This window comes from Hemiscyllium ocellatum, chromosome 6 (genome assembly GCF_020745735.1).
Source record: "Hemiscyllium ocellatum isolate sHemOce1 chromosome 6, sHemOce1.pat.X.cur, whole genome shotgun sequence".
NCBI classification, from domain to species: Eukaryota; Metazoa; Chordata; class Chondrichthyes; order Orectolobiformes; family Hemiscylliidae; genus Hemiscyllium; species Hemiscyllium ocellatum.
The window spans coordinates 121842755-121868885 of NC_083406.1; the positions used below are offsets into that span (position 1 = coordinate 121842755).

At 51.6% G+C, this 26131-nt stretch overlaps 1 protein-coding gene across 7 annotated transcripts in view; it reads right to left on the bottom strand.

Moving 5' to 3' along the window:
- LOC132816571 (arf-GAP with Rho-GAP domain, ANK repeat and PH domain-containing protein 1) overlaps nt 1–26131 on the bottom strand; it is a 165886-nt gene that overhangs the window by 42795 nt on the left and 96960 nt on the right. For all 7 annotated transcript variants that reach the window (XM_060826344.1, XM_060826348.1, XM_060826346.1 and 4 more), the window contains 11 exons: nt 25876–25996; nt 24804–25021; nt 24353–24459; nt 22783–22982; nt 21283–21368; nt 18325–18507; nt 7136–7310; nt 4643–4774; nt 3883–4018; nt 2267–2369; nt 982–1174 (listed from right to left, as the gene is read on the bottom strand). In XM_060826344.1, coding sequence (XP_060682327.1) covers nt 982–1174; nt 2267–2369; nt 3883–4018; nt 4643–4774; nt 7136–7310; nt 18325–18507; nt 21283–21368; nt 22783–22982; nt 24353–24459; nt 24804–25021; nt 25876–25996 — 1654 coding nt within the window. The remainder of the gene's footprint in view (nt 1–981; nt 1175–2266; nt 2370–3882; nt 4019–4642; nt 4775–7135; nt 7311–18324; nt 18508–21282; nt 21369–22782; nt 22983–24352; nt 24460–24803; nt 25022–25875; nt 25997–26131) is intronic.

Here is a 26131-nt window from a genome sequence, read left to right on the forward strand (position 1 = left end):
CACGGCTGATCCCACATTCCTCACATCCATTTCCTGCCCTTTCCCTGTATCCCTTGATTCCCTGACTGATCTCTCTCAGCCTGAAATATCCACACGGACTCTGCCCCCACAGCTCTCTCTGTGACGGGGAGTTCCAAAGACTCTCAAACCTCAGGAGAAATTCCTCTCCATCTCAGTCTGAAATTGGTGCCCCTTTATTCTGAGACTGTGCCCTCTGGTCCTAGACCCTCCCATGAGGGAAACATCCTCTCAGCATTGACCCACTCAAGCCCCTTAAGAATCCTGGATGTTTCAATGGGATCCCCTCTCATTCTTCTAGACTCCAGGGAGTAGAGTCCCAACCTGTTTCACCTTTGTTCAGAAAACAATCCCTCCCCATCCCAGGGACCATCCTAGTGAACCTTCTCCCAACTGCCTCCAACGAAATGATATCTTTCCTTAAATAAGGGATGGGAACAGCTCACAGTGCTCCATCAGTGACCTCCCCAGCACCTTGTACAGCTGCACTAAGACCTCCCTACTCTTATACTCCAACCCCCTTGAAATAAGGGCCAACATTCCATGACCCTTCCTGATTCCCTGCTACCCCCACCCCCAGGTCTCGGGAATGAAATGACGTGTTGAGGGGGACTGTGTGGTGGGTGGAACGTGAATTGAGAAATCCTGAGGTTCTGGCCAACAATGTCTTTCCCTGACTCTGCCAAATTGCTCACTGCACACAAGTGCAAGACGATCAGAGTGAGCAGCACAACAGGAGACAGAGGAACATCAAAAATAACAGGGGTAGGCCATTCAGCCCTTCGGGCCAGCTCCACTATCCAGCTCAGGCCCCTGGCCCTGCTTTCTCCCCATACCCTGTGATCCTTCAGCTCTACGAACTATGAGAGCCAGTGGAGGGTTTGGGAGGAACAGGAGCTGGGAATGGACTTGGAAGGATTGGAAGGGATGAACATAGGGTGAAGATGGAAGATACCGTCTTACACAACTCCTGTAGCTTCCTCAGGTTAATGGCCTCCTCTTTGTCGGAGTCCTGGAACCAGACGTAGAGCATGGAGCTCACCAGCGCAAACCAGCCCACCTTCACCTGCTCCAGATTCAGACCATCCTTGTATTGTAAACGCCCGATCCGCTCAAACTCGTGGTTCATGAGGTCAATCCCAGCCGGGAGGAAGGACTGCAGAGAGAACAGCAGAGGAGACAGTCACTCTTAAATCAGCCATAGCAACAGGAAAACGACAGAGGAGTCCAGAATCCCCCACAGGAGCATTTGGGTGGAGATGGAGAATCCAGGTCAGGGGTTGCTGTTCACTAACCCCACCTTGAAAATACCTGCATCTCCAACAAGGGGCACACACGACCACACAGCAACGAGTGGCCATAAGGGGGCAGCTGCTCACATGGAACCGAGTCCATGTGCTCCATGGTACATCCTGAGGAATGCCTATACCTGGAAGGGTGAACATGTGTGCACAGACATGTGAGAGTGTGAATACATGCAAGCACACGTGTGTGTGTGTGTGTGTGTGTGTGTGTGTGTGTGTGTGTGTGTGTGTGAGAGAGAGAGAGAGAGAGAGAGATATAGAGACTCTGTGTGTGTGTGTGAGTGAGTTTATGTATGAGTGAGAGAGACTCCTGGTGTATGAGTGTGTACGTGAGTGTAAGACGAGTGTGTGTGTGTGTATGAGTGTGTGTGAGAAAGACTGGATGAGAGAGAGAGAGAGGGAAAGAGAGAGGGAGAATGTGTGTGTGTGTGTGTGTGTGTGTGTGTGTGTGTGTGTGAGTGAGTGAGTGAGTGAGTGAGTGAGTGTGAGTGAGAGAGAGAGAGAGAGAGAGAGACTGTGAGAGAGAGAGAGAGAGAATGTATGTATGTGTGTGTGTGTGTGTGCGCGCGCGCACGTGTCCACATGTGAGAGTGAGTCCCCATGTGTCAATGTGTATCCATGGTCCATGCTGCAGTGCTGTACTGAGAGGCTGCTGGGGAATGCTGTTTGTTGGTAAGACCCTGGTGCGTTTCAGGGAGCACCGGGAGCGTCCTCACGAGTGCCATGGTCTTTAATCAACATCACACACAAATTTTAAAAAACCAATCATCGGGTCGGGTTGCTGTTTGTGGGATCTTGCTGTGCAGTGAATGACATTTCCTGCATTGTAACATCAACGACATCGCAGACAGCACTTCATGGGCTGGACGGGGTCTTGGCTCAATCTGAAAGGTGCTGCCAAAATTCAGCTTTTGGACCCTCCCATCGTTCCGACGGTGCGTTACCTTGGCAATGGATTTGACCCAGGCTTTGTTGGACTGTGCGCTGTCTGTCCCGAACATGAACAGACGTTCGGAATCTGTGAACACCTCAAAAGTGTGTTCGAACCTGACGGCGAGAGAAGAAAATTGAAAACATTTGGTGAGGGAAGGTTTTAACCCCTGAGCGAAAACTGAAGGCTCGCTTACCTGAGCGACAAAGCACAGAGACCAGTCAACAAGATCCAGAATAACTCTCCTGTTAATCCTCCAAACACTCAAGGTCAGAGGTCACACAATATCGGGTTATGGTCCAACAGGTTTATTTGAAATCACAAGCTTTCAGAGCACTGCTCCTTCGTCAGGTGAAGTCAGTTCCGATAAACCTGTCGAACTATAACCTGGTGTTGTCTGAGTTCTGACCGTGCCCACCCCAGCCCTACACAGATATCCCCACATCGCTCCTCCCCCCCCCCCCCCCTCACACACACACACACACACGGGGGGGGCACCTCTGTGATACAATGCCATTCTCTCTGGTTGGCAAGTGTACTCCACACACACACATTGTCCAAGGGTTTTTCTGAGGGGGTTAAATTGTGGCAGACAGAGGTTAATCTGAGCAAGTAAAGGTTATCCATCGCGGCCTGATAAACGCTGGAGCAAAGTACTTTCGAGATGGTAGGAATACTTTATGGTCAGAGGATTTGATAGCCTAATGGTATTATCACTGGACTGTTAATCTCGAGACCCAGGTCACGCTCTGGGTTTGAATCCCGCCACAGTAAAGGGTAGAATTTGAATTCAATAAAAGTCTGGAGTTAAGAGGACCATCAAAACCACTGGCAGCTTCTTTTCAAACTGATCGGGTTCACTAATGGGAAGAAATCAGCCAGCCTTCCCTGGTCTGGCCTACATGTGTGTCCAGACCCACAGCAATGTGGCTGACTCTTAACTGCCCTCTGGGTAATTAGGGATGGGCAATAAACACTGGCCCCAACCAGTGACACCCACATCGTGGGAGATGATTTCAATCACCTTTGAAGTTGGCTCTTTTATCTGCAGGGAGAAAGTGAGGACTGCAGATGCTGGAGATCAGAGCTGAAAATGTGTTGCTGGAAAAGCGCAGCAGGTCAGGCAGCATCCAAGGAACAGGAAATTCGACGTTTCCTGATGAAGGGCTTATGCCCGAAACATCGAATTTCCTGTTCCTTGGATGCTGCCTGACCTGCTGCGCTTTTCCAGCAACACATTTTCAGCTCTTTTGATCTGCAGGAAATCAATCCCAGTCTATTTTCTTTGTCCCACCCATTCTATCTGGGTCAAACTGTCTGTTTTGTGATTGTTTTAAACTGCGAACACGTCGGTCTGTATTCACGGTTCGAAAGGGGTCAGAGTTCAAGTTGCGCGGTGGAAGATTAGACATCAGCTTTTCACTGTAATTTGATACAAGTTTGGTAAATGGAGATCATTTCTGCTCCTGGTGAAACCTGGTGTGAATTGATTTGTCCTGAACAGCAATCAGACAATTGCCCAATCATTCCAAACTGGACATGACAATGTTTGATGGTTTGTACAATCCTGAGTCCACACAGTGTAATCTGCCGACTGACAGAGTGACGCAGAGTTTGTTCAGCACCTACCCATGTGCCGCTGGGCTATTGATACTGAGGCACACAACCTCCCGCATCTCAATGGTCCCATTGGGCGTGGAGTTCCTGTCACTCTCGTAGTAACTCAGTAAGCCGTTATCCAGGACACACCATCTCTTGCTGAACTCTACCACAACATCAACAGAAACAGAGTCAGCTGCAAGTCTGGAGGGAGGTTACACGTGAACAACATCGACAACAGTGAGCCCGTCAAACAGATCGGATCCAATGTGGAGAGACAGCGTCCTGGCTCCAATCCCAGAGCAGGACTCGCTCGCAGCAAGCCTTTCCAAACAGGAATGTCACTATCGAGCGTTCCTCAAACAAGAGGGTCTCACTACCAAGGGCCCCATTTGAAAGGGAGAGTCTGTCCATTTGGGGATCCCTCTTCAAGAAGGAATCTCTCCAATGGGGATCTGTCAAAGGGAGAATCTCTCCGTTGGGGATCCCTGTTAAAGGGGGAATCTCTCGACTGGGATTCCTGTAAAAGGGGAATTTCTTAATTCAGGGATCTGTCAAAAAGGGGAAATCTCTCTCCATTGGGGATCTGTCAAAGGGGAAATCTCTCTCCATTTGGGATCCCTATTAAAGGGGGAATCTCTCAACTGGGATTCCTGTTATAGGGGAAGCCTCTCCATTGGGGATCCCTGTCAAAGGGAGGATCTCTCCATAGAGGATTCTGTTAAAGAAGACATCTCTCCATCATTGACCCCAGTAATGGACAAAGCTCAGAGTGAACCAGGTGACTTACCTTCTCTGGATTTCCTCTCTGTGATCGGTTTACCCATGGATGCTGTCTTGTAGAGGAAGCCGTTGTGTGTGATGGATGGAGGGGCTACGTAATACTGCCTATCGAAATATCCCGACTCTAAACGCGGAGTCTCTGCAACGTAACAAACCCAGAGCAGGGAGCTGCCGTTAATATCCCACTTCGAGAAGGGCAGGAAACACAGCCAGGCAAGTGGAGCACAGCAAGATCCCAAAAACAGCAATGTGAAAACCATTGGGTAATCTGGTTCAGTGATCGAGGGACCAGGATGCAGAACCGAGGGAGGGAGGGAGGGAAGTCCGCGTTTTCTGGGGATAGTGAGCCACTCAAGAGGAAGCCTCGATTTGGTGTCTCAGCTGAAAGTCATGTGACAGAGTCCCACAGCCGTGTCTGGTCAATGGCTCCTGTACCACCGCATCATGAGGTTGCTAGGATACTCCTCAAACCTTTAGACACACAGGGCTTTCAGGCAGATCTGATGGGAGGTTGGGGGGTTACGATATCAATTTGTTGGTCAACCCATAGGTTGGATTGTGAGAGACGTAGGAGGGTGGTTCACTACAGATTTAGGAAGGGGACTGACCAGCGAGAGGATCTGGTGAGGATCCTGCCTCAGGAACTGGTACATCTCTTAAAGATGACGTTAAAACATGTTCACAAACCATAATTACCAAACGCCTCCCAGTAAGAGCCAGACCTGTGACCTTCTCAGTTCCCTTGAGAGACGTGGGTGTCACTGGCAGGGCCTTAGTTACCCCTTGAGAAGGTGGACTGCAGTCCATGTGCTGTGGGTAGACCCACAATGCCCTGAGGGAGGGAATCCCATGATTGTGACCCAATGACAGTGAAGGAATGGCGATATATTTCCAAGTCAGGATGGTGAGGGGCTTGGAGGGGAACGTGCAGGGGGTGGTGTTCCCATGTATCTGCTGCCCCTTGTCCTCCTCGATGGAAGGTGGGTTTGGAAGGTGCTGCCTGAGGATCTTTGGTGAGTTCCTGCAGTGCATCTTGTAGATGGTACACCCTGCTGCTACTGACCATCGGTGGGAGAGGGAGGGGATGTTTGTGGATGTGGTGCCAATCAAGTGGGGGCTGCTTTGTCCCAGATGGCGTCAAGCTTCATGTGTAGTTGGAGTTGCCCCCATCCAGGGGCAAGTGGGGAGTATTCCATCACACTCCTGACTTGGGCCTTGTAGATGGTGGGACAGGCTTTGGGGAGTCAGAAGGTGAGTTACTTGCTGCAGGATTCCCAGCCTCTGACCTGCCCTTGTAGCCACCACATCACCTCAGGGATAATGCCAGCTGTTGGTGGATAGAAGTCAGGAAACCAATGGGCAAACTGTTTACAACAACTGCTACACAGCCCATCGTGCAGCGCCGGATCTGGGAATGAGCTGTCCAATACTCCACCCCCCCATCCCCCACCCAACGCCCGACCTTCTCCCCACAGCCCCCCCCCAACAAAGTCTTCTCCAAAATCCCTTACCCAATCAGAAGGTTCTGACTGAAGCCTCTTCCAGCGCCCCCTTGAGGTCGAGTATTACTGATCACATCAACAGGCCCAGTCACAAACCACCAGCCGCAAGGAGGAGGCCATTCAGCCCATCGCGTCTGAGCAGCTGATGGGCCCCACTCGCCCCCACCCCCAAGCCCCGCAGCCCTGGTTACTAACGGCTTCTTTCGCTTTTAAGTGGGACGGTGGTTCCCACCTCTCGCTGTCATTTCAGCCTGAGATCGCCAGGCCCCCCACCCAACTCCCCCTGAACATAAACAAACGTACAAATTCGGAACAGCAAGAGGCCATTCAGTCCTTCGATCCTGCTCCCCCATTCAACGTGATCTCCGGAATCTTTCCCATCTCAGTCCACAATGATCCATCCCGTCCCCTGAGCCTGTGACACCCCAGGTTCCATACCGTCACCTCCTACCCAGGGGGAGGCCTTCTCACTGTAAGTCCGGACTGGCCGAGATTACCAAGAGTCCCATCTGCTCACCCACTCCCCTCGCCAGAGGTGTGCTGACCCTCAGGTTAAATCCCCATCAGATAGATGGCTCTCTCTCTCTCTCTCCCTCTGTCTCCCTCTCTCCCCACCTCTCCCCCCTCTCTCTCTCAAAGAGCAGGCTCAAAGGGCTGAGTGGCCTCCTCCTGTTTTCTACATGTCTATGGCTCAGTAGAGTGGATGCAGGGAAGATCAGGGTGCAGAGTGTCCGGATAAGGGTGATCTGGGATTGGGAGAAAGAGGAATCTCTTCACAAGGAAGCTGGTGATGTTTCGGAGCGCTCTAGCTGGGAGATCCCAGTCACTGAGTACGCTCAGGACGGAAATTCACACATCGCTGGGCACTCATGGCATCAAGGGATGGCGTGGGAAAACTGCAATAAGATGGATTCCGACCCTGGCGGAGAACGGTGGAGCAGCCTGGATGGGCTGAATGGCCCGCGTACCGATGGGATTGTGAGGGATAGTAGACTCACCTGCGTTTTTGTTCTGACTGAGGAATTCCACCTGGAGAGCCTGGCCTGCTTGCTGGGCCAGGTCAACTGGAGATGGGAGCTCAGGGTCCCCAGAGAAACAGCCCACATCGGCCCCACAGAAAACAAGGGACATGGTCTCCTCCAGGTCACTGGTAACCACCGCAGCACACAGAGCCTAACACCAGACAGACAGGCAAAGGTCACTCCACCGGGTACACAGCCAGGGGCATCCAACAGCAAGAAACCCTTACTCTTCCCCCCCCACCCAGCCCCAGCCCACACCAATACACAGGACAGGCGACTGCATGTGACCCTGCCCTGACCTCCCGTCATTGGCCCTTCCATCGCTCAACTGAATGTTCTCAGTAGCCACTCCAATGTTCAAATAGAACCAAAGGTTTGGTTAAAACGAGAATGTCCTAAAGCGTAAGGAATAGCAGGAGTAGGCCATTCGGCCCCTCTAGCTTGCCCAGCCATTCAACAAGATCATGACCGGCCCCAGGCCTCCACACCCCCTCTGCGCCTCACTGTGTGGTGGTCAACTTCTCAATGTCTGTCTGCCTCCTCGTTAAATACTTTCAGTGGTCTCACCTCGACAACTGTCCGAGGGAGAGAATCACAGACACCCACTACCCTCTGGGAGGAGAAATTCCTTCCCATCTCCGTCTGAAAGGCACATTCTGTAACAATGTCCTCTTGTCTGAGACTCTCTCACTCATGGAGACATCTTCTCAACACCTACCCTTTCATCACCCCCCCGTCAGGATCTTGCAAGTTCCACTAACATCATCCCTCATTCACCTAAATGCTAACGAACAAAAACCCGACCTGTTTAGCTGGTCATGATGAGTCAGCTCCTTCAGTCCAGTAAACAGTCCCGAGTGAACCTCTCTTGAACGGTTTCCAATGCCAGTACATCCACGTCTGAAACACAAGGCCCAAGGCTGTACACACTGCTCCATGGGCAGCCTCAGCCACACTCTGTACAGCTGACTTCCTGATTTCTGTATTCCACCCCCCTCCCCACCCCCCAGCAATAAAGGCCACATTCCATTTACCCGCTTAATGACCTGCTGCACCTGAACGCTAACACACTGTGTTTCATGCCCAAGATCAGCCTCTGTGCTGAACGTGTTTGGGGTTTCTCTCCATTTAATAACATTTTGCTTTTTGATTCTTCCCACAGATGGTATGACCTCTCTCTTCCCTAAACTAACCTCCGTCCGCTGGGGTTTCACCCACTCAGTCAGGATCTCCTTCTCACATTCCTTATGTTCACATCACCTGTTTTAGAAACATTACACTCAGCCATCACCCCCCACACCCACACACACCCTCACCCACACTCCTATACCCACACTCACCCTCACCCACACTCCTATACCCACACACACCCTCACCCACACTCACCCTCACCCACACTCACCCTCACCCACACTCACCCTCACCCACACTCCTATACCCACACACACCCTCACCCACACTCCTATACCCACACTCACCCTCACCCACACTCACCCTCACCCACACTCCTATACCCACACTCACCCTCACCCACACTCCTATACCCACACTCACCCTCACCCATACTCACCCTCACCCACACTCCTATACCCACACTCACCCTCACCCACACTCACCCTCACCCACACTCCTATACCCACACTCACCCTCACCCACACTCCTATACCCACACTCACCCTCACCCACACTCACCCTCACCCACACTCCTATACCCACACACACCCTCACCCATACTCACCCTCACCCACACTCCTATACCCACACACACCCTCACCCACACACACCCTCACCCACCCTCACCCACACACACACCCTCACCCCTATACCCACACACACCCTCACCCACACACACCCTCACCCACACACACCCTCACCCACACTCCTATACCCACACACACACCCTCACCCACACACACCCTCACCCACACTCCTATACCCACACACACCCTCACCCACACACACCCTCACCCACACACACCCTCACCCACACTCCTATATCCACACACACCCCCTCACCCACACTTCTATATCCACACACACCCCCTCACCCACACTCCTATACACACACACACAGACACACACACACACCCACAGATACATACTTACTCCCACACACCCCCCCACACACATCCCTCACCCACAGCCACACCCCTCACACACACACCCTCCAACCACAAGGGATGAACTCAGATTTCTCCAGTTTCCTCATTTCCCCTCCCCCCACCTTGTCTCAGTCGGTTCCCTCAACTCAGCACCGCCCTCCTAACCTGCAATCCTCTTCCTGACCTCTCCGCCCCCACCCCACTCCGGCCTATCACCCTCACCTTGACCTCCTTCCACCTATCGCATCTCCATCGCCCCTCCCCCAAGTCCCTCCTCCCTACCTTTTATCTTAGCCTGCTTGGCTACTCTCTCTCATTCCTGATGAAGGGCTTATGCTCGAAACGTCAAATTTCCTGTTCCTTGGATGCTGCCTGGCCTGCTGTGCTTTAACCAGCAACACATTTTCAGCTCTGATCTCCAGCATCTGCAGACCTCATTTTTTCCTACAGTCTCACACACCTGACACACACAACCCCACATCCCCACACAAAGCCACAACCCCCACACACACAGCCACAATCACATACCCACACACAGCCACGCCCCACACCCACACACACAGACACACCCACAACGACCCACACACACTCACCCGCTCACCCACACACACACACACACACAACTAGAGTCATATATTCACAGATAGTACAGCATGGAAACAGACCCTTCGGTCCATCCCGTCCATGCCGACCAGATATCCCAACCCAATCCAGTCCCACCTGCCAGCACCCGGCCCATATCCCTCCAAACCCTTCCTATTCATATACCCATCCAAATGCCTTTTAAATGTTGCAGTTGTACCAACCTCCACCACATCCTCTGGCAGCTCATTCCATACACGTACCACCCTCTGTGTGAAATAGTTGCCCCTTAGGTCTCTTTTATATCTTTCCCCTCTCACCCTAAACCTATGCCCTCTAGTTCTGGACTCCCTGACCCCAGGGAAAAGACTTTGTCTATTTATCCTATCCATGCCCCTCATAATTTTGTAAACCTCTATAAAGTCAGCCCTCAGCCTCCGACGCTCCAGGGAAAACAGCCCCAGCCTGTTCAGCCTCTCCCTGTAGCTCAGATCCTCCAACCCTGGCAACATCCTTGTAAATCTTTTCTGAACCCTTTCAAGTTTCACAACATCTTTCCAATAGGAAGGAGACCAGAACTGCGTGCAATATTCCAACAGTGGCCTAACCAATGTCCTGTACAGCCGCAACATGACCTCCCAACTCCTGTACTCAATACTCTGACTGAAAAGGAAAGCATACCAAACACCTTCTTCACTATCCTATCTACCTGTGACTCCACTTTCAAGGAGCTATGAAGCTGCACTCCAAGGTCTCTTTGTTCAGCAACACTCCCTAGGACCTTACCATTAAGTGTATAAGTCCTGCTAAGATATGCCTTTTACATTTATCTACACAACTGCATGCACACACACGCACACCCAGCAAGACAAAAAAAAACACCCACACACACAGCCCTACACAATTATATGCACACCCACATACATTCCACACACACCCCCACACACATACCCACACCCACACATATGCCCCACACTCACACACATACCCACATCCCCCACTCACCCCCGCACCCCACACTCATATACACACACCCAGTAAAAAGTGAGGTCTGCAGCTGCTGGAGATCAGAGCTGAAAATGTGTTGCTGGTTAAAGCACAGCAGGTTGGCAGCATCCAAGGAACAGGAAATTTGACATTTCGGGCCAGAGCTGATTCCTGATGAAGGGCTCTGGCCCGAAACGTCGAATTTCCTGTTCCTTGGATGCTGCCAACCTGCTGTGCTTTAACCAGCAACACATTTTCATACACACACCCACACTCACACACAACCACACACCCCCCACACTCACATACACCGCGACACCCCATCCACTCACACACACTGCCACACCCCACACACTCACACACACCCCCACACCCCACACACTCACACACACACCCACACCCACACACACCCACACACACCCCCACACTCGCGCACACCCCCACACCTTATTTCTACACGCCTGCAACAAACATGACAAATCCTCACAAAAATAAAACCGAGTGTTCGAGTCCTACTTACCTGGAGGTTGAGGAAATGAGAAAGTGTGGGCTTTTAATGAGTTTTAAAAACAAGAAATTATCTGACAAACCAAATAAGAAATGGTGCATTCTGTTTTCGAATGAAATCATTTCCCCAGTTCTCCATCTGAAATGTACGTGTTCCTCGCAAACCATTTTGCCAATTAACAGTTACTGTGAATTCTCAGCTCCTACCCCTTCTGCCAGACCAGGCACAATGGGCTGAATGGCCTCATTCTGTGCTGGGACAATCCTGTGGTCAGCTCTGCTCAGGAGCACTGTCAGTGGGATCTTTCACATCCTAACCAAGAGTCGGCATCCTGGAATCTCGCTCCCTGCAGCGGACGCCCCTGGTCAACTGTTAGTCTTTAGCCCACGTTTCTGTCTGACAGAGACACCAAGCCCCTGCCTGTCCCACCTGTTAACAATGTGAGCTTCTACAACCCTCCCTCGGGGCACAGAGAGATCCACCAGCCTCCAGGCGAAGACATTGATCCTCATTTCAATCCATTGGAATAATCGACCTTTCTACTGCACCTCCCCCACCCACCCAGTGTTACACTCCCCCAGTAAGGGGAAACTATCTCTCGGAGTCTACACTGTCAAAACTTTTCAGGGTCTTGTACATCTCCAGAAGATCACTTCTCACATGAGCAGTTTTGAGCCCCGTACCTAAGGAAGGATGGACTGGTCTTGGAGGGGGTTCAGAGGAGGTTTACAAGAATGATCCCAGGGATGAAGGGATTGTCATGTGAGGAACGGTTAGGTTCTCTGGGTCTGTACTCGATGGAGTTTAGAAGGATATAGGGGGATCTCACGGAAACTTCCAGAACACTGGAGAAATTCCACTGACTCGCTTCCTGGTAAAAATGAGAAAATCAGTATCATGGTGAATCATTGCGGTGAATGTGTTTCAGAGGAAGTTAGCTAACCCCGTGAGGGAGGAGGGAATAGGAGATGGTGCTGGAGCGAGATGGAGAGGTGGAAGCAAGCAGTTCTTGTGGAGAATAAACACTAGCACGGAGCATGTGGGCAGAAGGGTCACTTTATGCTTTCCAAGATGGGCACCTTAAAACTGATTAAGAAACTTCAGAAAACACGGTCTGTAAACCTTTTCAACGGTGAATGGGAAGTTAAACAATTCAGTAAAATGCTTCGTCTTATAAAGTCACACAGCATGGAAACAGACCCTTCAGCCCAACCAGTCCATGCCGACCCTAATCCCAAAACCAGTCCCACCTGCCTGCTCCTGGTCCATGTCCCTCCAAACCTTTCCTACTCATGTATCTATGTAAATGTCTTTTAAACATTATAATTGTACCCACATCCCCCACCTCTCCAGGAAATTCATTCCACACACAAACCACCTTCGGTGTAAACTATTTCCCCTCATGTCTTTTTTAAATCTCTCTCCTTTCACCTTTAAAACGTGTCCCCTAGTGTTGAAATCCCCCATCCAAGGGAAAAGAACAATCATTAACTCTATCGATTATTATTTTATAATAATAATCACTCATTATTTTATAAATTTTGATACGGTCACCTCTCAATCTCCTCCATTCAAGTGAAGAAAAATGAATAGGAAACTGTCCTGAAGAGAAGAGTGGGTGATATTGTCCACGTAAAAGGGGAATTCCTGACTGTTTATTGGGAGTAAACGTCACACCTTAATCAAGAGGGTTGGGTGACACTAGGCACACCGACACACAAGATGGCCGCTGAGCCATCAGTTGGCCACTTGACACACAAGATGGCCGCCAGACCACAGTACGGAGAGAGGCCTCACAGCTGGCCACAGTGCTGTTGGTCTCTCTCTGTCTCTCTCTCTCTCCCTGGAGCACCTGTGTTTCCTTGTACAATAAACTCTGTCACTGAACCCCCGACTTTGACTCTGAGGCAAGTGATTTTCCCCATGACAATTGGCGGTGTGAGCAGGGTTCTTATTACTGGTGCCCTGGTCAAAAGCCACGATTAGGGAGCCGGGGTAAGAGCCGATTTGTACCGGCAAACGGGAAGGGTCAGACCGGGCCACGGACACAGTTTAAAAGGTAAACTGATTGTAATGTCTAACCAGCTACAGAACCGAGTTAAAAACATGAACACAGACCCATGTCTGTGGAGAATAAGTGTTAACTGGATTAACTGCTGTAAGAACCTGCTGTTTGTGCTGAAACAGCCAGAGGACAGGGTTGTGCCGGTCTCAAAGACCCTGCCCTGAACCGGGTGGTAAGAGGGTAGCCCACCCACCATGTTTCCCCCACCCTGCACCCCTGCCACGCACCCCACCCCCCTCACTCCCGTCACGCACCCTGCACCCCTGCCACGCACCCCACCCCCCTCACTCCCGCCACGCACCCTGCACCCCTGCCACGCACCCCACCCCCCTCACTCCCGCCACGCACCCTGCACCCCCTGCCACGTGAAGGTTGGGACTTGAAGTAGGCATTGAGTGCCGAGGGCAGTAGGAGCTGTGAAACACAAGTGGCCAAGTTGGGTAACATTGGACTCTGTCAGGGAGAACAACGCAGAGTCCAGGTAGAGTTTAAGGTAAAGGTGGGGTGCTGTCTGTACTTGTAACTTCCAGTGAGGTGAGGGAGAGGAGCTAATCACCCTGACCAAGAGCCAAATCAGTTACCGAGGTGGGGAGCATGGACACCGTGGGTAACCGTGATCCCCTGTCAGTCTGTAGTTGAACAACAGAGCTTGAATAGTGGTGATGGCTGGGAGGGGAAAGAGTCCCCCTGGTAGAGAGCACGCCAGGCTAGAGGGAGGTTTCTGGGCCTATCGGGAGATGCTGGGTCAGTAGAGGTGGCCGGGAGGGTCGAAGAGTCCCGGTAGAGAGTACACCTTGCTAAGAGGCTGCTACAGCTGTACGGACGGTGCTGGGATAGTATTATTGGCAGATGGGGGGTAGAGAAGTCCTACTCCTGAAGAAGGGCTCATGCCCGAAATGTCCCGCTCCTTGGATGCTGCCTGACCTGCTGCGCTTTTCCAGCAACGCATTTTCAGCTCTGATCTCCAGCATCTGCAGTCCTCACTTTCTCCCCGGTAGAGAAGTCCCCACTGGGTTAGGAACACTTTACTGTAACACAATCTGCTAAGTGGTGGATCAAAGTTCTAAAGGGGGACACTGCAGGTTCCCTGACTGAGAAATACAAGGCAGACAGAACAGGGCTGGCAGAGCAAATGAAGAAAAGTGGTTGGGATCCGTCCCAAACATTAGCACAACAGAGAGTGTGGATAGATAAACAGAAACAGAATAAAACTGAAACGATAGGGGTAATGTTAGTGTACCAGTTAGCCGGCCGAACTGAACAAGTGAGTGCCCCCGTGAGTAGGTGCAGAAAGGGCCAGGAGCACGTTAAAGAGCTGGAAGACAGGATACAAGCGTTGGAGCAGGAGTTAAGGTGCACACTGCCCGACAAACCAGGATTTGCCCCAAAATGGAATGGGCCACACCATGTGGTAATAAGTGGGGACTCCCTGTGCCTGCCTGGACATTATTGGGAAAGGCACATGGAAGCACTGGGCCCAACTCAAACTGTGACCAAACCATTCCCCAGCTGCAGACAGGAAGAGTGGACAGGACGGTCATCCTAGGGGGAGCAGGTGTGCTTGAATGTGACCGCAGGCAGACGGTTCATACATGGTCAGTGCAATGTCACCCATGTCAGCTCTGCCACACAGACATACCCCTTCAACACTCACCAGCTGGGGTGTGTACCCAGGGGATCGGGGCGACATGGGTGAACAGACAGATGGCAGGATAGGACAATGCATGTCATCAAGCAGCAACGGGATTTGTTTTTCTATTTAAGGGGACTTGACAGACACGAACTGAAAATGTGTTGCTGGTTAAAGCACAGCAGGTCAGGCAGCATCCAAGGAACAGGAAATTCGACGTTTCGGGCACAAGCCCTTCATCAGGAATGAGGAATTACTACTTAATTGACAGACATCCCAGGCCTCCCAAACCTGTTTACAGTAGGAACAATTGCACCCCTTACTGTACCCAATCCCCAACGAGGGGACATATTCGGAGAAGGATAGTGACCCACTCCATCAGTCAGGAGTTCTGTGCTGACTGGCAGGCCCCCATCACTTTGGGGTCATCACTGGAATATGGATTTCTGGGATCTCTATCTTTGGGGGGCACAGCAGGGGTCATCAGTGCTAAAAAAACAAAATTATCTTGTATGTGGCCTGACCATTTGAGGCAATAGTACCTCAAACGCTCTGGAAGCAATGAACCCGGAGCTGGCTGAAGTCAGACTACACACAGCAGACACGTTACACGCTGCGGATTATCAATGAGCACAGCAAGGGGGAGTTTGTACAATTATTGGTGACAATTGTATCACCCATGTTATTGATGCCTCTTATAACATTACAGAAGCCACCGAGAATATCTGAGACCAGTGAGGTAATGTTCGACAGGGAGCCAGAGTCTCAGACAGCTGGCTACATTGGTTGCTAGGTAAATCTTGGGGACTGTATTTGGCAATGAGTTCTCCTCATTGCACTCACGCTGGTATTGTGTGGGGGCCTCGAGTGTTTAAAGCTCTGCTGTGAGGCGCTGCTGATGGGACTGTGCCAGCAACGAGTGCCACCACGGAAGAGCCCCCAACTAAATTGGCACTCCATGATACACCTCGGGTGGAGGAGCTCCAGGAGATGACCTACCTCTACATGTAAATTGTACGGTCTGCAGAAGATCTCCAAAGTCACCTCCTTGACCACAAAGGGGGGAGTGAAGTGGGAGATGGCACGGGGCGGGGTGACACTAGGCACACGGACTCACAAGATGGCCGCTGAGCCATCAATTGGCCAACTTGACACACAAGATGGCTGCCGGACCACGATATGGAGAGAGACAGCAGAGCAAACACAGGCACTGCCTGGGCCCAGCAGAACGCCAGCACAATGCACTCACACCCTAGCTGACAGTCTAAGGTGGGTGGGGGAGAGAATACACGAGCAGTGTACACTACTCGCCAAAGTCTCTGGGTCCAGCCAACACCTCTTATAGAAATGCTAACTGTTTGATACGGTCTCAATACAGAGTGCTAATAGCCAGGGCTGCAGTAACCATTCTACTCCGGCAGAGCGATTAGCGCCCATTACTACAGCAATGGCCTTCCGCACAGACGCTGAAACTGACAACGACCGCGCTGAAATTAACAAAGGCTGCACTGGAACTGACAAGGACTGCACCGAAACTATCAATGATCCTGCGATGTCTACAACAAACAATCCATGTCAGAGAGACAATAACCTCATCACTGACCTATTATATCACACAATGTATAACAGTATCTTGACATGTGTGCCAGGTTGAGAGCAGACTTGCAGCTGCCCTCTCTCTCTCTCTCTCTCACCCCGGAGCACCGGTTATTTCCTTGTACAATACACTCTGTTGTTGAACCCCGACCCTGACTCTGTGGCTGGCGATTTTCCCCACAACAGAGGCATCGCAGGAGGCCATTCGGCCCCTCAGCTGTATTCCATCATTCATGCCTGAATGTGCATCCCAACTTCCTCCGCACAGCCTGGGATTTGTTGAGCTAAATGATCTGACGCACTGAGCAGGTCATGGATTCCATGGATAGAAATCCAGTGGGGTTCCTTCCCTCAGCAATCACATTTCTGACAATGCACCTCCTCCTCAGTACAGCCCTCACAAAACTAGGCCATTCTGCCCCTCGGATTTGCTCTACAATTCTAGATCATGGCTGATCCCTATACCACGTTCCCATGCCAATGCCCATAATTCCTTTAGTATCCAGCAAGCCATCAATCTCCATCTTCAGCTGCCACAGTTCTCTGGGATAGAGGCATTCCATCACCCTGTGAGTGAACACTCCTCCTTAACTCAGTCCTCAAAGCCAGTAGACGCTGGATCAGTTGTTAATTTTAAATTTGAGCTAAATTGCTGGAAAAGCTCAGCAGGTCTGGCAGCATCTGTGGAGAGAAATCAGAGTTAACGTTTCGGGTCCAGTGACCCCTGCTCCGAACGGACTCCTCCCGTTCCTCTGTCCTGCCATTTACTCAGGCTCTGCCAGACCTTTGGAGCTTTTTCAGCAATATCTACTTTTGTTTCTGATTTACGGTATTTTGGTTTGTCGAGGTATGAAGGGATATGGGATAAGAGTTATGGAGTTAGGCCACAGAACAGCCAATGATCTCATTGAAGGGCAGAATGGCCTCCTCCCATTCCTCTGTCCTGCCACTTACTGAGACTCTGTCTCCAACCTCTTGACCCCACAGTCAGGGGAAACATCCTCTGGAGAAGGTCACTGTCCTGGATGGAATGATTAAGACCATTAGACCATGGAGCAGGATAGGCCAATCAGTCCATCAACTCTGCTCCATCACTCAACGCCATCAAGGCTGGTCTGATAATCTCCAACTCCACGATCCTGCCTTTTCCCCATAATCCCAAACTCGATTCCTCACTGATTAACAACCAGTCTCTCTGAGCCCTGAATATCCTCAGTGACCCAGCCCCAACAGCCCTCTGTGGTAAAGAATTTCACAGATGGATGGTGATGGCCTGGTGATGGGGTGATGACAGGGGTGACGATGGGGGCAGTGACAGGAGCGGTGATGAGGCGATGATGAGGTGGCAATGGGATGGTGATAAGGAGGTGATGGGTGGCAATGGGATGGTGATGGGTGGGAATAGGATGGTGATGAGGTGGTAATGGGGTGGAGATGGGATGGTAATGGGATGGTGATGAGGCGGTGATGGGATGGTGATGGGATGGTGATGGGTGGTAATGGGATGGTGATGAGGTGGTGATGGGGTGGGGATGGGATGGTGATGGGTGGTAATGGGATGGTGATGGGTGGTAATGGGGTGGAGATGGGATGGTGATGGGATGGTGATGAGGCGGTAATGGATGGTAATGGGATGATGATGAGGCGGTAATGGATGGTAATGGGATGGTGATGAGGCAGTGATAGGACGGTTACCTTGTTGAGCTCCTCCTGGTTTCCGAACAGCGGGTGGTATTTCCGGTATTTCCCCTGCCGGTACTTGGCACTGACGAAGCGCCTGCGCTCCATACTGCTGCTGGTCTCATTGATGGCCTCGCTGGGGGGCACATTCGCTGCCCAGAACTGATTGGCTTTCCAGTTATTGACACATTGAAACATCTAGTGAAAGATCGGAGAGGGAGAGAGAGAGAGAGACACACACAATCAATCCTCAAACTCATCCAAAACCATCCAACTCCAACCCAACCCGTGCCCAAGGGATGACCCTGAATTTCCTGTTACCCTTTGATGAGAAGTGGGCTTCAGCATTGGCTCCCCATCCCGAACTGTCCTCAAACTGACCTTCGTGTGAGGGCCATTTCAGAGTGAACCAACAACCTAATGAAGATGAGTCCTTGAAATGACTCCCCAGAGACCGGTATCCCATCACCAGGTCACCCTTTATTTACACATGGGGAGTCCTTAATACTGATCCTGACACATGGGGTGGCACTGTGGCTCAGTGGTTAGCACTGCTGCCTCACAGCGCCAGGGACCTGGGTCCGATTGCAGCCTCGGGTGACTGTCTGTGTGGAGTTTACACATTCTCCCCGTGTCTGCGTGGGTTTCCTCCCACAATCCAAAAATGTGCAGGTTAGGGTGAACTGGCGATGCTAAATTGCCCATAGTGTTAGGTGCATCAGTCAGAAGGAAATGGAGTCTGGTGGGTTTCTCTTTGGAGGGTCAGTGTGGACTTGTTGTCCAAATAGCCAGTTTCCACACTGTAGGGAATCTAGCAGGACTTATACACTTGATGGTAAGGTCCTAGGAAGTGTTGCTGAACAAAGAGACCTTGGAGTGCAGGTTCATAGCTCCTTGAAAGTGGAGTTGCAGGTGGATAGGATAGTGAAGGTGGCGTTTGGTATGCTTTCCTTTATTAGTCAGAGCATTGAGTACAGGAGTTGGGAGGTCATGTTGCAGCTGTACAAGACATTGGTTAGGCCACTGTTGGAATATTGTGTGCAATTTTAGTCGCCTTCCTATCAGAAGGATGTTGTGAAACTTGAAAGGGTTCAGAAAAGATTTACAAGGATGTTGCCAGGGTTGGAGGATTTGAGCTACAGGGAGAGGCTGAACAGGCTGGGGCTGTTTTCCCTGGAGCATCGGAGGCTGAGGGCTGACCTTATCGAGGTTTACAAAATTATGAGGGGCATGGATAGGGTATACAGGCAAAGTCTTTTCCCTGGGGTGGGGGAGTCCAGAACTAGAGGGCATAGGTTTAGGGTGAGAGGGGAAAGATATAAAAGAGACCTAAGGGGCAACTTTTTCACACAGTGGGTGGTATGTGTATGGAATGAGCTGCCAGAGGATGTGGTGAAGGATGGGTATATGAATAGGAAGGGTTTGGAGGGATATGGGCCGGGTGCTGGCAGGTGGGACTAGATTGGGTTGGGATATCTGGTCGGCATGGACGGGTTGGACCGAAGGGTCTGTTTCCGTGCTGTATAACTCTATGACTTGAATCTAATCCAGTTCCTTCACAGCCAGCTCTCAGAGTGAGCAGGAGCCCCAACACTCCTGTTTCTATCTGTCAGCCAGGGCTCCCTGATTGGGGCTGTTAACCTGGTCCAATCAGGGAACTCCGACTCTAAAAGGACCACCCAGCTGACCACGTTACAATCACTGCGCCATTATCAATAACACTTTCAGGATTCATTGGAGGGTTACTGGACAGTTATTTATTGGAAAGGTTTGTAAAGAGTTGTAATGAGGGCAATAGAAGGTCACTGGGGCTTCATGAGTGTGGTATGTGAAAGTTAGCCAATCAGACCTGCTTATTGGGCATCACCACCCCGGGGTGGTGCATTCAGTTTGGATCTCCTTTGGGGGTGGGAGGGGGTCAGTTGAGAAACAGCCTGCTCGGAGCGAACACCTTACACAGCTCACCCTCTGCCTTTCACAGAAGCCCCTTCCACAGAGAATCCTTCCAAAAAAACTGACACATCTTTACTGAAAGCCACAGAATTCCTCATGATCAAAGAATTTAAACTCGTCAGCAAGTCTCCACAGAGGGGAGAGACTCTGGGCCTGGTGAGGTTTATTCACAAAGTCAGGAGTGTGATGGAATACTCCCCACCTGACCCTGGATGGGGGCAGCTCCAACAACACTCAAGAAGCTTAATATCACCCAGGACAAAGCAGCCCCCACCTGATTGGCACCATATCCACAAATTTCCCCCTCCCTCCCCCCACCGATACTCAGTAGCAGCAGGGTGTACCATCAACAAGATGCCCTGCAGAGATTCACCAAAGATCCTCAGGCAGCTCCTTCCAAACGCACGACCATTTCCATCGAGAAGGACAGAGGCAGCAGATACATGGGAACACCGCCTCCTGCAAGTTCCCCTCCAAGCCCCTCACCATCCTGACTTTTATTAGATTACTTACAGTGTGGAAACAGGCCCTTCAGCCCAACAAGTCCACACCGACCCGCCGAAGCGCAACCCACCCATACCCCTACATTTACCCCTTACCTAACACTACGGGCAACTTAGCATGGCCAATTCACCTGACCCGCACATCTTTGGACTGTGGGAGGAAACCGGAGCACCCGGAGGAAACCCACGCAGACACGGGGAGAACGTGCAAACTCCACACAGTCAGTCGCCTGAGTCGGGAATTGAACCCGGGTCTCAGGCGCTGTGAGGCAGCAGTGCTAACCACTGTGCCACCGTGCCGCCCACTTGGAAATATATCGCCGTTCCTTCAGTGTCACTGGGTCAGAATCCTGGAATCCCCTCCCTAAGGGCATTGTGGGTCTACCCACAGCACATGGACTGCAGCGGTTCAAGAAGGCAGCTCACCCCCACCTTCTCAAGGGGGTAACTAGGGATGGGAGGTAAATACCAGGCCCAGCCAGTTAATAAAACCAGGTGCTGTTTTATTTCTTTGTACCTTAATCATCTGCTCAGTCCAAACTTTCTTGTCCATTTTCAGACTCCGTATTTTCGAAATGCCGGGGCCCAACGCTCGGTGCTCCCCTGTGGAATGTGGGACAGAACAGTGGCCGTGAGCAGTCTGATCCCGGAGATCCCAGGCCCCTCTCAGTGATGCGATTGCAACGTACTCACCTCCTCTCTGTTCCTGCTCAATCCGCCCCCATCCAACAGTCTCAGCTCCGGGGGACTCAGTGAGTAATCCGTTCACCAACAGCAGCTACCAACCCTACCCTGTCCTCAGTTCACTGCACTTCAGTCAGAGCTTGCTGGAGAAACGCAGCAGGTTCTCGCAGTGTCTGTGTGGTGGAGGCAGCAAACAGAGTCAACGTTCCTGCTCCTGGGCTCCTAGCTCACTCTGCTGTCTCTCTCCAAACCATGCCAGAGCCTGCTGAGTTTCTCCAGCAATTCCTGACCCGATTTCCAATTCCCAGCATTGGCCCGACATTTCCAACTGATCACAGCTACGGGACTGTTGGGTCAGGTGACCAAATGCAGGGCTGTGGAGGACAGTGTCCTGGAATAGATCTGGCCAGTGGGAGGGTCTCAGAGACACCCCCACTCCAAGTATCACGGTCACTCTATTCCAGGGACAATCCTGCTTCACTTCCTCAGGGAACTGAACTGAGACACGGTCACATGATCTTGGAATCTTCATGGGGGACTCTATCTGGACTGTGGGAATGATCTGTCTTGGAGTGCACGGGACAATTTCAAACCTTTGGAGATAATATTGTCTCCCCCGCGAACAAATCAGTGAGAGTGATCGCCATGCAGTTGGGTAAAACAGAAATTCTTCAAATGATTCCCACTCAAGGACTGAATCAGTAAACAACACCCTCCGCTCCTTCAGCACTGACCCTCCGACAGTGCGGCGCTCCCTCAGCACTGACTCTCCGACAGTGCGGCATTCCCTCAGCACTGACCCTCCGACAGTGCGGCGCTCTCTCAGCACTGACCCTCCGACAGTGCGGCACTCCCTCAGCACTGACCCTCCGACAGTGCGGCACACCCTCAGCACTGACCCTCCGACAGTACAGCGCTCCCTCAGCCCTGACCCTGTGACAGTGTGGCACTCCCTCAGCACCAATCCTCCGACACTGCGGCGCTCCCTCAGCACCGACCCTCCGAAAGTGCGGCACTCCCTCAGCACTGACCCTGTGACAGTGCGGCGCTCCCTCAGCATCGAACCTCCGACAGTGCAGCACTCCCTCAGCACTGACCCTCTGATAATGCGGTGCTCCCTCAGCCCTGACGGTGCAGTGTTTCGGGTTTCTGGCTGTGGGGTGGTGTTTATACCCACAAACCTCTGACTCTGATACAGAGATACAGCCTGCACAGCCTTCTTGATTCTGCTACCTCCAGTCTCCCTCGTTGTAGCCCATCTCAATGTCTGTTTACAGGGGAGTCATGCGCTCTGCAGCCGCATATTAAAGGGGAGAGGTGATCCATTCCTCACCTGCACATTTCTTGCAGATGACCAGGCAGAGGTTGATGGAGGCCCACTCTGGTTTCGGCGTTCCGCAGTCAGCGCAGTGCGTGTTCGATTCCACTGCCCAAATCTGCTCTGCGACCTCGTAGTTGGACAGAGCCTCAGCTATGGACTCGCGTAGCGCCTCCACCCACTCCTCCTTCTCGTTATCTGTCTCCGCGATGAAGCTGAGGGAGAGATCGTCCCATTTGGCAGAAAATATGAAAAAAAGGAAGCATTGTATTGAAATGCTGTGAGCTCACAGAGTCCGGAAAGCAGAGGGATCTGGGTGTCCTAGTGCATGAACCACAGAAGGTGAGTGTGTCGCTACACCAGGTAACCAGGAAAGCTCTGGTTTCTTGCGAGGGGAATTAAATACTAGTGTGGGGTTAGAGTTTGGTGAGACCACATGTGGGGTCCAGTCGATTCTGCTGTAACATGATGTATTCTTATGCAATCCTGCGTTATAGAAAAATCACGCAATCTGAAACAGCACTTAAAGTGCCAGCAATGTCATCAGGTTACCCCTGTGGCTGCTGGAACCCAGACAATCCGTCCCGAGGAAGGGTTGCTGAACCCGGAACATTAACTCAGATTTCTCCCCAGAGATGCTGCCAGACCTGCTGAGCTTTTCCAGCAATTTCCCCTTCTGTTTACCAGACTAATCCCTGGAATGAGCAGATTGTCTTCAGGGGAAAAGGCCCCACAGGCCAGACCTGCATCCTCTGGAGTTTTGAACAGTCAGAGGCGACTGAATTGAAATATAGCAGACCCTGAGAGGAATTGTCTGGGTGGATGGGGAAAGAATCCTTCCTCCTGTGGGAGAATCTAGAACAAGGGGGTCAGAGTTGAAACATAAAGGGTTAGTCATTTAGGACAAAGATGAGGGAATACGTTTCTCTCAGAGGTTTGTGAATCTTTGGAATTCCTTCCTCGCAAGCCACTGGATGTAAAACCTTTAAACATTTTTAAGGCAGAGGGAGGGAGAGTCTTGATGGCTGAGGGGATGGAAGATTATCGAGGGATGTACTAGAGAATTGAGGTTAAAATCAGAGCAGCTGCGATCGTGTTGAACAGCAGGGCAGGCTGGAGGGGCTGAGTGGCCTCCTCTCATGCCCAATCTGTGCTCACACACAGAGACAGCAATTGTGTTCATGGATTGAGGTGAACCTCACTCTCCAAGAGCAGCTTTCCCAAGGACAGGGGCCTGGCCCCGAGTGGGGACCTACATGAAGGAGAGGGGCCTAGCCCTGAGTGCTGTCTTTCTGAAGGAGAGGGGCCTGGCCCCAAGCGGGAACATACCTGAAGGAGAGGGACTTAGCCCCGAGCAGAGGCCTATCTGAAGGAGAGGGGCCTGGCCCCGAGTGCGGCCTACCTGAAGGAGAGGGCCTAGCCCCAAGCAGAGGTCTACGTGAAGGAGAGGGGCCCTGCCCGAGCAGAGGCCTTCCTGAAGGTGAGGGGCCTGGCCCCAAGCAGAGGCCTACATGAAGGAGAGGGGCCTAGCCCCAAGCAGAGGCCTTCCTGAAGGTGAGGGGCCTGGCCCCAAGCACGGACCTACCTGAAGGTTTTATACGGTGTGGTGAGGTCAAAGCCTCGTCTGTCAGCATCCTTCACTGTCGCAACGTTCATCTCCACTGAGGTAACACCGATCCCCAGTCTGTAATCCTGTCAGGGGGCAACACAACGGGGAATAAATCACAGCTCCCCCTCCTTCAGCACACGGACCATTGCCAAGGGGACACAGGGAGGAGGGAGGTGGGGGCGAGGCTGGAGGTGAGAGAGAGAGGGAGACAGGCAGAGAGAGAAGAGAGAGAAGAGAAAGACAGAGGAGGGAGAGAAAAGAGGGAGGGATAGTGGAGGGAGCAAGAGAGAGAGAGGAAGACAGATGAGGAGGGAGAGGGGGAGTGAGAGAGAGGCACAAGGGGGAGAGGGAGTGTGCTGGAGAAACTCAGTGGGTCTGGCAATGTAAATCAGAAACATAAACAGCCAATGCCGGAGAGATTGCTCACCTCTTCGTTCTTGTACAGCCACACCTTGTTCCCATGAATGGACACATAGACTTTATTCCGACACGTGCGAATCTCCAAGTAGCCGGATTTCTCGCCCACATCCGAGACACTATCCCGGAAGAAGCAATCGGACATGCGAGCATCCTGCATGTGCTCTCTGTGCTGCCTCTTCTCCTCCACTGTTTGCTGGATCAGCCTCACCCATTCATTCCTCTCTCCTGGAATACACACACAATCCCAACAACTGACTCAGGACAATCCCCCACCGTGCCCAGGAAACATACCCACCCTGTCCCCTCTCCCAAACTCACCCCCACCTCATCCATATCACCCTCCCTGCCCTACTCGCTCACTCTCTCAGTCCTCTCCATTTCCCTCTCATCTCTCTCTCTCTCTCTCATTTTTCTCTATTCTCCTTCCCTGTCCCATTCTCTCTCTCTTTCTTATTATCTGTCTCCCCCTCCCCACATGAATCACTTTTCCCTCTCTCTCTGTCCTCCCCCATCACTCATCTCACTCTCTTCTCACCATCATCTCTCTCTCACTTCCCCCATCTCTCTCTCTCTCTCTCTTTCCCTCCTCATCTGTTTCCCCTCCTCATATCTCTCTCTTCCCTGCTATCTGTCTCTTTCCCCATCTCTCTCTCTTTTACCCCCATCTCTCTATCCCCCTCTTCTGTCTCTCTTTCTCCATCTCATGAATCTCTCTCCCCCCCCTTTATCTTGCTTTTCCCTTTATCTCTCATCCCCTTATCCACCCCACATCTCTCTCTCTTACCCTCAATGACTCCGTCACACTCTCGCTCTCTCCAGCTTGGGGAGCTATGTGACCTGGGACCTGGGGAGGTACCACAACGTCCCTGGGGGTGGGGAGTGGGGGATGGGTGGACGGGAGTGTTTGGTTATGAAATGGTACCCAGGCCTAAGATCAGCCTGCCCAGCATCCCAACCTTCCTGGAGTGCAGTGTCTCACTCCCAGGTCACCCACACAGAGCCAATCAGAATAACATCCCACCTACCTCAACTCCTCCTGGACTAAAATCCTGTTTTTCCCAAATCGGAGCGGGACTCACCGTCACTATCCGCCCGGAAAACAAAGGTGCGGTTGGAAGTGATAACCTCAAACTTCTGATCCCCAACAGAGGAAACTCGGGTGATGGATTTGATGGAGATGACACGTTTGGAATAAACTTCCTGGAAATTGGAGAATCAGGAAAGGGACGGAAAAAAAAATCACTCACAGGATCATTCATGTTAACATTGCTGAAACAAGAGTCCATTGGTCAAAAAATTTCATTTTGCGCCGATCAGGACACTTTGCAAGAATAA